Below are 11603 nucleotides of genomic sequence, written 5' to 3'. Positions count from 1 at the left end.
AATAGATTAGGCGGAGGGAAGCTTTTCATCTGCTGGGGAATCCAGAACAAGGGGGCATAATCTTAAAATTAGCGCTAGGACATTCAGGAATGAAATCAGGAAGCACCTTTCCACACAAAGGGTAGTGGAAATCTGGAACTCTCTCCCCCTAAAGGCTGTGGATGCTGGGGGCCAATTGAAATGATCAAGACTGAGATCGATAGATTTTTGTTGGTTCAGGGTATTGAGGGATATGGAGCAGAGGCGGGTAAATGATGTTGAGCTGCAGATCGGTCATGATCTAATTGAATGGCGGAACAGGCTGGGAGGGGCTGAACGGCCTCCTCCTGTTCCAAATGATCCTATGTCGTTCTGTCATAAGAACATAAGAAATAGGAGCAGGAATAGGCCACTTGGCCCCTCGAGCCTGCTCCGCCATTCAATAAGATCTTGGGCTCAAAGCCACTTCCCTACCTGCTCAATGCTTAATGCATTTAGGTTAAATTAAATTGTGCAATAAAGTCCATTTATTTTAAATGGTTCTGTGCTTAGTAATAAAGAAATTTTATGTAAAAGTATTAAGCTAAGTAGTATGAGAGAAAATTAAAACGTTTTGCGTATTGCACATTTCACAGATTTACAGTCTCCTTCTGTTTTCTGTGTATATTGGACAAATCGTAATGCATTTTATTTCCAGTTCAGATATGCAAGCTGCAATTTATATCAAACACACAACACAAACAGGCTAAGCAAGAACAGTGAGGTTTATTTTTTAAAATAAGTGAAGTTTAACAGGATCAGGAAACATATCTGTTCGCAAAACGTCAAACTTTTTTAAGCAAGAAGCAAATCAGCAACAAAAGCATTTGAATGTCTCGTGACAAAAAATAAAATGAAAAGCAAAACTAATTAATGAATCTATAAGGAAATGCTGCGTAGCGAGGAACCCACTCACTTCCAGAAATTATCAGTTAATAATTACAACTATGGCCACAACAGCACTCCCTGCAGCCTCAAGGGGACATTAAAGGATGTTTTAGGACCATGTGCTACTGCCTCGGAGCCTTTCTCCCCACAAGAGGGCAAATTGGGAACTCAAGGGATGCGACACATGATTTCCGGTCCAACAAAATGATAGAGAATGATGGCGGGGGGCGGGTATGCCCATGAGTGGGGAGCCTTGCCTAGCAGGCGTGCGAATTCATGAACTTTACTGAGAAATACATTTCAGGACAAATGGTCCATTTCTGGAGAAGCTGGTCATTTGTACAGAAGTGAATGTCTGGCGATAGTTGTCTTGCAGCGGTTGTCCATTGGCGAAGAAGCCATCCATTTCTAAAGCGATTGCCTATTATGAAACTAGCCGATTACGAAGCTGCCTGTCTTTAAAGAGGTTCTTCCTCATTGTGAATGGTGATGCAATATAACCTGTTCAAACAAATAACAAGATTGTTATTACCCACGAGATCACTCCAGTAATATCTCACTCAGCTTTTCACTATATCTATTAATGACTTAGAAGAAGGAATAGAGGGCCATATATCTAAGCGTGCTGATGATACTAAGTTAGGTAGCTATGTGACTACGCTCAATCAGCTCCGATGGACGGGTCACATCGTCCGCATGCCCGATACGAGACTCCCAAACCAAGCGCTCTACTCGGAGCTCCGGCACAGCAAGAGAGCTCCAGGTGGGCAGAGGAAATGCTTCAAGGACACCCTCACAGCCTCCTTGAAAAAGTGTAACATCCCCACCAACACCTGGGAATCCCTGGCTCAAGACCGCACAAAGTGGAGGAGAAGCATCCGGGAAGGCGCCAAACACCTCGAGTCTCTTCGCTGGGAGCAAGCGGAAGCCAAGCGCAGGCAGCGCAAGGAGCGCACGTCAACCCAAGCACCCCACCCACCTGCCCCTTCAACCACCGTCTGCCCCACCTGTGACAGAGACTGTAGGTCCCGCATTGGACTCATCAGTCACCTGCGAACTCATTTTTAATGGGAAGCAAGTCATCCTCAGTTCCGAGGGACTGCCTAAGAGAGGTGGCACAGTAAGTAGTGTAGATGGGAGCAGAAAGTTGCAAAGGGACATTAATAGATTAACTGAGTGGGCGAAACGATGGCAGATGGAGTTCAACGTGGGAAAGTGTGAGGTTGTCCACTTTGGACCCAAGAAAGAGAGATCAAAGTATATTCAAAATGGTAAGAGGCTCGGGACTGCGAAGGAACAGAGAGATTAGGGGTCCAGGTACAGAAAATACTGAAAACTACTGGACAGGTATAAAAAATAATTAAAAAGACTCATGGAATGTTAGCCTTCATCTAAAGGGGGCTGGAATACAAAGGGGAGGAAGTTATGCTGCAGTTATATAAAGCTCTGATCAGACCCCATCTGGAGCAGTGCGTTCAGTTCTGGGCCCTGCACCTCAGGAAGGATATATTGGCCTTGGAGAGGGTGCAGTGCAGATTCCCCAGAATGATCCCGGGGCTAAAAGGTTAAATTTTGAGGACAGGTTGCATAAACTAGGCTTGGAGTCACTCGAGTATAGAAGATTAATGTGGCGATGTTATCGAGGTGTTGAAGATGATTGAAGGAGTTGATGGGGTAGAGAGAGAGAAACTATTACCTCTGGTGCAGGAGTCCAGAACAAGGAAGGGGCATAACCTTAAAATTAGAGCCAGGCCGTTCAGGGGTGATGTCAGGAAGCACTTTTTCACACAAAGGGTGGTGGAAATCTGGAATACTCTTCCCAAAAAGGCCAATTGAAAACTGAGGCGGATAGATTTTTGTTGGGTAAGGGTATTAAGTGATATGGAACGAAGGTGGGTATCTGGAGTTAGGAGACAGATCAGCCATTAGCTCATTGAATGGTGGAACAGGCTCGAGGGGCTGAATGGCCTCCTCCTGTTCCTTTGTACTGAGGGTATATTGCTGACCAGCGCTACAGGTTAACAACCTGTGATAAAATAACACAGGCAGGAATTTGGTAGAAGTGCTTCAGGTGTTTGTACCAAAACTGATCAGGAAAGGTATCCTTTGCTGTCGAGGACTTTAAACAAAGTTTGTAATTTAGAATTGACCAGGCTTTCCAGATCTAAATGATAATTTATGTTCAAGTATTTGCCATTGCAAAATGTTTATTCCACACATGACACAATGCAATTCAAGGTCATGAGAGGTCATTATACCCTAACTCACCGGGCGGGAATCCCACGGGATCAGGTGGAACGCCGTGTTACACTCCGCCCAATATTAATCTCCACTGACTTCAATGGGGAGTAATATCAGCGTAGCACCCAATCCTATAAGTTTCCCGATGGGTGGGTTAAGTTAAATTGCCCCCATTATGTTTGCCCAAACAGGGGCTTTGATTTGACAAAGTTGATTTCTTCCTGTTAATTCATTCTTCAGTCACACGTTTAAAACTCCACCTCATTCAAATATGGGGGACTAGTTTGCCGCTGGGTGCCTTCTGAAACTCCTTCGACACAGAATCTTACAGCACAGAAAGAGGCCATTCGGCCCGATGTTGCCTGTGCCAGCTCTTTATTCAAATTTATCCAATTAGTCCCATGTCCCTGCTCTTCCCCCATAGCCCGGTACATTGTTCCTTTTCAAGTAGATCTCCAATTCCAGTTTGAAAGTTACGATTGAGTCTGCTTCCACCACCCTTTCAGGCAGCGCATTCCAGGTCACAACAACTCGCTGCGTAAAAAAATTTTCCTCATCTCCCCTCTTCTTCTATTGCCAAATACCTTAAATCTGTGTCCTCTGGTTACCGACGCTCCTGCCAGTGGAAACAGTTTAGATTCACACCTCATTCAATTCACACCATCCAGGCAATCAACATATTAATGAGCTTCCCTAGGAGGCTATTTCACAGATCTGGAGATTACACTATACAGCATTAATGTATTGTATATTAGAACAAGCTTTGACCATGCTCAATCAACTCCGATGGACGGGTCACATTGTCCGCATGCCCGATACGAGACTCCCAAAACAAGCGCTCTACTCGGAGCTCCGGCACGGCAAGAGAGCCCAGATGGGCAGAGGAAACACTTCAAGGACATCCTCAAAGCCTCCTTGAAAAAGTGTAACATCCCCACCGACACCTGGGAATCCCTGGCCCAAGACCGCGCAAAGTGGAGGAGAAGCATCTGAGAAGGCGCCGAACACCTCGAGTCTCTTCGCCGGGAGCAAGCGGAAGCCAAGCGCAGGCAGCGCAAGGAGCGCACGTCAACCCAAGCACCCCACCCACCCGCCCCTTCAACCACCGCCTGCCCCACCTGTGACAGAGACTGTAGGTCCCGCACTGGACTCATCAGTCCCCTGCGAACTCATTTTTAATGTGGAAGCAAGTCATCCTCGGTTCCGAGGGACTGCCTCAGAATTGTATATTAACATGTGCATCCTTGACGCATTCCTATCAAGTTCCTCAGTCTGTCATTTCAATGGGCCCATTTACCATGTATTTGAATTGGGTTTAAAGCAGGCTGCCCATTCACTATTGCCCGTTTCCCCCGTACCGCCCAAGACCAATTTTACCCCGACTGAAGTCAGCGGAAAGTGAAATGGGGCAGAGCGTAAAACGGGAAACAGACCTACTGCCGTCACTTTCCCGCTGGAAAGGGTTGTGTTAAAATCTACCGTTCAGACCGGAGAATGACGCCGGAGGAATTGACACAACATTCCCACGGCATTCAAATATTCGAAAAAAGCTCTCGCTCTGAGGAGGTGGGTCCCCAGCCCTTTTCCTCATCCCTTTAACACAGGGTCACACCAGAACTGAGAGCCTATCCCTATCAGGGAAGATTGAACAAAGAGAAGGCTCAGGGGTGACCTGATGGAGGTCTTTAAGATTATGAAAGGGTTCGATAGGGTAGATGGAGAGAAGATGTTTCCACTTGTGGGGGAGACCAAAACTCGAGGTCATAAATATAAGATAGTCACTAATAAATCAAATAGGGAATTCAGGAGAAACGTCTTTAACCAGCGAGTGGCTATTGTATTGTGTACAGTTTTGGTCTCCTTACCTAAGGAAGGATATACTTGCCATAGAGGGAGTGCAACGAAGGTTCACCAGACTGATTCCTGGGATGGGGAGACTGTCCTATGAGGAGAGATTGAGTAGACTAGGCCTGTATTCTCTAGAGTTTAGAAGAGTGAGAGGTGATCTCATTGAAACATACAAAATTATTACAGGGCTTGACAGGGTAGATGCAGGGAGGATGTTTCCGCTGGCTGGGGAGTCTAGAACCAGGGGTCACAGTCTCAGAATAAGGGATCGGCCATTTAGGACTGAGATGGGGAGAAATTTCTTCACTCACAGGGTGGTGAATCTTTGGAATTCTCTACCCTAGAGGGCTGTGGAGGCTCAGTCGTTGAGTATATTCAAAATAGAGATCGATAGATTTTTGGATATTAAGGGAATCGAGGGATATGGGGATAGTGCGGGAAAGTGGAGATGAGGTAGAAGATCAGCCATGACCTTATTGAATGGCGGAGCAGGCTCAAGGGGCCGAATGGTCTCCTCCTGCTCCTATTTCTTATGTTCTTATGTTATTAACTTGCTACCACAAGGAGTAGTTGAGGCGAGGAGCATTGATGAAATTAAGGGGAAGCTAGATAAATACATGATGTAGAAAGGAATAGAAGGATATGCTGATAGGGTGAGATGAAGAGAGGTGGGAGGAGGCTGGTGTGGAGCACAAACACCAACATGGACCAGTAGGGCCGAACGGCCTGTTTCTGTGCTGTACATTCTGTGCAAGCCTACATATGTCAAAATCAACCCCTACTGGGTCATTTCCAAGTGTTTGTGTCTTTGAGGAGGAGAAAAGTAAATCCTTCTGGATCTCTAGCCTGGCTGTTTGTACTCCTGCCCTGCAATTCTTCCCTCATAGTGCAAAATTAACAAGCAAACCTCACCGTTTCAATCTAGGTTTTAAATTCTACTTTACCTGTTTCTCTTGCTGTGACCCAGGGGTGTTGATGCAGTAGCTTACAATTCAGCATGTGCATTCTTGTGTTGCATGGTCAGGCATTCTTGAAAAGCAGAGCCAAGTTTTTCGAGCACGCACCCCACAACACCTGTATCAGAAGTGAGATCAGCGAGCAGCACGAGAGAACACAAATATAACTACTAGAAGAGACAATATTAAATATGTATGAATCACTTTCGGTAATATTTCAGTGGCTATCATTGTTTTCATTCTCAAGGTGTGGATGTCGCTGGCAAGGCCAGCATTTATTGCCCAGCTCTGTTGCTATAACTGAGTGGCTCGCTAGGCCACTTCAGAGGGCAGTTAAGAGTCAGCCACGTTGCTGGGTGGGACTGGAGTCACATATAGGCCAGACCGGGAAACGGTGGCAGGTTTCCTTCCCTGAAGGACATCAGTGAATCAGACAATCCGACAGCTTCATGGTCACTTTTACTGAGACCAGCTTTTTATTTCCAGATTGTGTTTTTAAAAAAAAAACTGAATTCAAATTCTCAAGCTGCCATGGTGGGATTTAAATTCACGTTCCCTGGATAACTTGTCCTAGCCTCGGTAAGAATAGGGGTGCTAGGTTGAAGAGCCATACATAGGTCGTGGATTTGGGAGGTGCTGTCGAAGAAACCTTGGCGAGGTGCTGCCGTGGACAGCACACACTGCAGCCACGGTGCGCTGGTGGTGGAGGGAGTGGATGTTTACAGTAATCTTTAGAGGCATTACTAAGTGTTGTCTTACCAATCACCAAAGTGATGGTTTCATCTTCATGGATTCCTTGTGTTCAGACACCATCGTGTAGAAAAGGGAAACAAAAAAAAATGGCAGGTTATTTCATCTCCAACAGCTGAAAAACTGCAAATGCTACAATTCTGGGCACCACACTTTAGGAAGGATGTCAAGGCCTTGGAGAGGGTGCAGAGGAGAGCCACTGGAATGACACCAGGATTGAGGAACCTCAGTTTTGTGGAGAGACTGGAGAAGCTGGGATTGTTCTACTTAGGACAAAGGAGGTTAATTGGACATTTAATAGAGGTGTTGATAATTATGAGGGGTTTTGATAGAGTGGATAGGGAGGAACAGTTTCTACTGGTGGGAGGGTCAGTAAGCAGTGGACACAGATTTAAGATCATTTGAACAAGAACCGGGGAGGATCAGGAGATTTTTTTATGCAGAGTTGTTATAATCAGGAATGCATTGCCTGAAAGTGTGGGTGGAGGCAGATTGAGTATTTGCCAATTCGAAGTCGCCCATTTTACACCATTGCCCAAAGGTAAATGTTCCCCATTGCCGTCTCACTCTCTTAAGTAAAATGATTTGAATTTCCTTACTATTTTTCTTCATCCAGTCTTTTGTCAAAATGTAAGAGCAGGTTCCCACTTTATCCAAACCGAGATCCAGCGCGCAAAGGTAGACGTCTACATATATAAATATATAAGAATGACAACTTGAATTTATCCAGCACCTTTAATGTAGGACAACGTAGAGAAGAAATCGGTGGCGCGACTGGAAAACCGAAGCTTACTGAGGAATGGCACTTGTCATCAAAGTGCAGATTTAAGGTAATTTTTTTAAAATTCGCTTATGGGATGTGGGCGTCGCTGACAAGGCCAGCATTTATTGCCCATCCCTAGTTGCCCTTGAGAAGGTGGTGGTGAGCCACCTTCTTGAACTGCTGCAGTCCGTGTGGTGAAGGTACTCCCACAGCGCTGTTAGGGAGGGAGTTCCAGGATTTTGACCCAGCGACGATGAAGGATCGGTGATATATTTCCAAGTCAGGATGGTGTGTGACTTGGAGGGGAACTTGGAGGTGGTGGTGTTCCCATGCGCCTGCTGCCTTTGTCTTTCTAGGTGGAAGAGGTCGCGGGTTTGTGAGGTGCTGCCGAAGAAGCCTTGGCGAGTTGCTGCAGTGCATCTTGCAGATGGTTCACACTGCAGCCACGGTGCGCCGGTGGTGGAGGGAATGAATGTTTAAAGTGGTGGCTGGGGTGCCAATCAAGCGGGCTGCTTTGTCCTGGATGGTGTCGAGCTTCTTGAGTGTTGTTGGAGCTGCACTCATCCAGGCAAGTGGAGAGTATTCCTTCACACTCCTTACTTGTGCCTTGTAGATGGTGTAAAGGCTTTGGGGAGTCAGGAGGTGAGACACTCGCCACAGAATACCCAGCCTCTAACCTGCTCTTGTTGCCACAGTATTTATGTGGCTGGTCCAGTTAAGTTTCTGGCTTATAGTGACGCCCAGGATGTTGATAGTGGGGGGTTCGGCGACGGTAATGCCATTGAATGTCAAGGGGAGGTGGTTAGACTCTCACTTGTTGGAGATAGTCATTGCCTGGTACTTCTGTAGCATGAATGTTACCTGCCACTTATCAGCCCAAGCCTGAACGTTGCCCAGGTCTTGTTGCATGCAGGCATGGACTGCTTCATTATCTGAGGAGTTGTGAATGGCGCTGAACACTGGTCGCCTACAGTACAAAATAAAGCTTCAATTCTTCGGTGGTGTAATTGGAGAATCATACTGCACTGGAGGAGACCACTCAGCCCATCGTGCCTGTGAAAGAGCTCTCCAATTGGCAGAAGAACCAGAGGTCAGATGAGGAGAAATGTTTTTACACAGCCAGCTGTTGTGAACTGGAATGTACTGCCTGAAAGGGCGGTGGAAGCAGATTCAATAGTAACTTTCAAAAGGGAATATACCTGAGATGGAAGAGTTTGCAGGGCTATGGGGAAAGAGCAGGGGGTAGTGGGACTAATTGGAAAGCTCTTTCACAGGCACGATGAGCCGAATGGTCTCCTCCAGTGCAGTATGATTCTCCAATTACACTACCGAAGAATTGAAGCTTTATTTTGTACTGTAGACGACCAGTGACACAGCGTAGCAATGACAGGACGAGTACAATTCATTCAAAAGCCCAGCTCCTTGCACCCGCACCAACATCAAGCATCAACCACAACGTCCTCCAATTTATTTCACTTGTGACCCATGCTAGAAGCTAGAATGGGCGGTAATTTGAACCAAACTTGTTAGGTGGGAATCCCATGGGAGCAGGTGGAATGCCGATTTTACACCCTGCCCAATATTACTCTCTACTGACTTCAGTCGGAACATAGGAACAGGAGGAGGCCATTTATCCCCTCGAGCCTTTTCCGCCATTCAATGAGATCACGGCTGATCTGTGACCTAACTCCATATGCGGATTGCACAGTGTTCAGTTCCATTCGCAACTCCTCAGATAATCAAGCAGTTCATGCCCTCATCCAACAAGACCTGGTCAACATTCAGGCTTGGGTTGATAAGTGAGAGGTAACATTTGTGCTATACAAGTGCCAGGCAATGACTATCTCCAACAAGCAAGAGTCTAACCGCCGCCCCTTGACATTCAATGGTAGTACCATTGCCGAATCCCCCACCATCAACATCCTGGGAGTCACCATTGACCAGAAACTTAACTGGACCAGCCACATAAATACTGTTGCTACAAGAGCAGGCCAGAGGCTGGGTATTCTGCTGCGAGTGTTTCACCTCCTGACTCCCCAAAGCCTTTCCACCATCTACAAGTCAGGAGTGTGATGGAATACGCTCCACTTGCCTGGATGAGTGCAGCTCCAACAACACTCAAGAAGCTCGACACCATCCAGGACAAAGCAGCCCGCTTGATTGGCACCCCATCCACCACCTTTAACATTCACTCCCTCCACTACTGGCACACTGTGGCTGCAATGTGTACCATCTACAAGATACACTGCAGCAACTTGCCAAGGCTTCTTCAGCAGCACTTCCCAAACCTGCGACCTCTTCCACCTAGAAGGACAAGGGCAACAGGCACACGGGAACACCACCACCTCCAAGTTCCCCTTCAAGTTATACACCATCCTGACTTTAGAAGTATATTGCCGTTCCTTCATCGTCACTGGGTCAAAATCTTGGAACTCCCTCCCTAACAGCACTGTGGGAGTGCCTTCACCACACGGACTGCAGTGGTTCAAGAAGGCAGCTCACCACCACCTTCTCAAGATGGGCAATAAATGCCGGCCTTGCCAGTGACGCCCACATCCCAGGAAGAAAAAACAAAAATATATACCCGCCGTTGCCCCATATCCCTAAATACCTGTGGTTAACAGAAATCTATCGAACTCAGATTTAACATGAATAGTCGACCCAGCATCAACTGCTGTTTGCGGAAGAGAGTTCCAAATTTCTACCATCCTTAGCGTGTAGAAGCGTTTTCTAACTTCACTCCTGAAAGGTCTGGTTCTAATTTTTAGACTTTGTCCCCTAGTCCTAGACTCCCCAACCCGTGGGAATGGTTTATTTCGATCTACCCTATCTGTTCCCCTTAATATCTTGAAAACTGCGAGCAAATCACCGCTTAATTTTCTAAATTTCAGTGAAAATAACCCTAAATTTTGTAATTTCGCCTCGTACCCATTTTTGTCAGTTTTCCAACAGGCAAGTTGCCCCCGCAATTGATCTCAAGTGCCATTATGAAACAATAGGTTCATTTTAAAAATTATTTGCAAATACAACACATCTGGCGGCAATGAATAAGTGGCTACACATAGTGAGGTGGAAATGGATCAGTGCAGGTTTGTAAAACCGCCGGATGTTCACTCCCATTGACTTCAACAGAACTGAACATCGGCCATGTGGTACGAGTGCCATTCCGCCAGGGTTAAGTCCTCAGCCGTGTCCAATTTCACCCCCAGTATCCTAAGCATATGACGCCCTGTCAATACTCACTTTGAACTGATTTGTCATTCAGGGCAGGATCAGCTGCAAGATAGATAGAAAAACATGAGCTCGCGTATCTGATAACAATGTATTTCCACCTTCTTCCAATTTTCTGTGTCATCAACTTATTTCAGAAGATTAGCCTCGAGAGCCCGCTCTCTTGCTCAGCAGTTTTTATACCAGTTAGGAAAACAGTGATCAGGTGAGATCATCATCTAAAAATCTATCGATACCCCTGGTCATTCCGATCCGGTTAGGGGCTGGTTTTGATGCAAACCTTTGTAAAAGTGGGGATTATTTTGCAATCTTGCTATTGTTAGCAAAATCATAATACCGTTTGAAATAGGATTCAAAGGAAATCTCCCAACAATGGGGTTAATACATAGGGATCAGAGGAAATCTCCCAACAATGGGGTTAGTACATAGGGATCAGAGGAAATCTTCCAACAATGGGGTTAGTACATAGGGATCAGAGGAAATCTCCCAACAATGGGGATAATACATAGGGATCAGGGGAAATCTCCCAAAAATGGGGATAATACATAGGGATCAGGGGAAATCTCCCAACAATGTGGTTATTACATAGGGATCAGGGGAAATCTCCCAACAATGTGGTTAATACATAGGGATCAGGGGAAATCTCCCAACAATGGGGATAATACATAGGGATCAGGGGAAATCTCCCAACAATGGGGATAATACATAGGGATCAGGGGAAATCTCCCAACAATGTGGTTAATACATAGGGATCAGAGGAAATCTCCCAACAATGTGGTTAATACATAGGGATCAGAAGCAATCTCCCAACAATGGGTTTAATACATAGGGATCAGAGGAAATCTCCCAACAATGGGGTTAATACATAGGGATCAGAGGAAATCTCCCAACAATGGGGATAATACATA

At 46.0% G+C, this 11603-nt stretch overlaps 1 protein-coding gene across 1 annotated transcript in view; it reads right to left on the bottom strand.

Annotated features, from left to right (window-relative positions):
* Positions 1-725: 725 nt before the first annotated feature.
* The window catches only part of LOC147095719 (uncharacterized), a 250160-nt gene continuing 239282 nt past the window's right edge, over positions 726-11603 (bottom strand). The window contains exons 6-10 of the mRNA XM_085974761.1: positions 10708-10740; positions 7301-7387; positions 6711-6746; positions 5940-6069; positions 726-1407 (exon numbers count right to left, since the gene is read on the bottom strand). Of these exons, the coding sequence (XP_085830887.1) occupies positions 5981-6069; positions 6711-6746; positions 7301-7387; positions 10708-10740 (245 nt within the window). The 3' untranslated portion in view covers positions 726-1407; positions 5940-5980. The remainder of the gene's footprint in view (positions 1408-5939; positions 6070-6710; positions 6747-7300; positions 7388-10707; positions 10741-11603) is intronic.

This window comes from Somniosus microcephalus, unplaced genomic scaffold, assembly GCF_052327205.1.
Source record: "Somniosus microcephalus isolate GS21.2 unplaced genomic scaffold, FLI_Smic_1.0 unresolved_chr1, whole genome shotgun sequence".
In the NCBI taxonomy this organism is placed as follows: domain Eukaryota; kingdom Metazoa; phylum Chordata; class Chondrichthyes; order Squaliformes; family Somniosidae; genus Somniosus; species Somniosus microcephalus.
The sequence above is the reverse complement of the archived record's forward strand: the minus strand, read 5'-3'. Positions and strand labels throughout refer to the sequence as shown.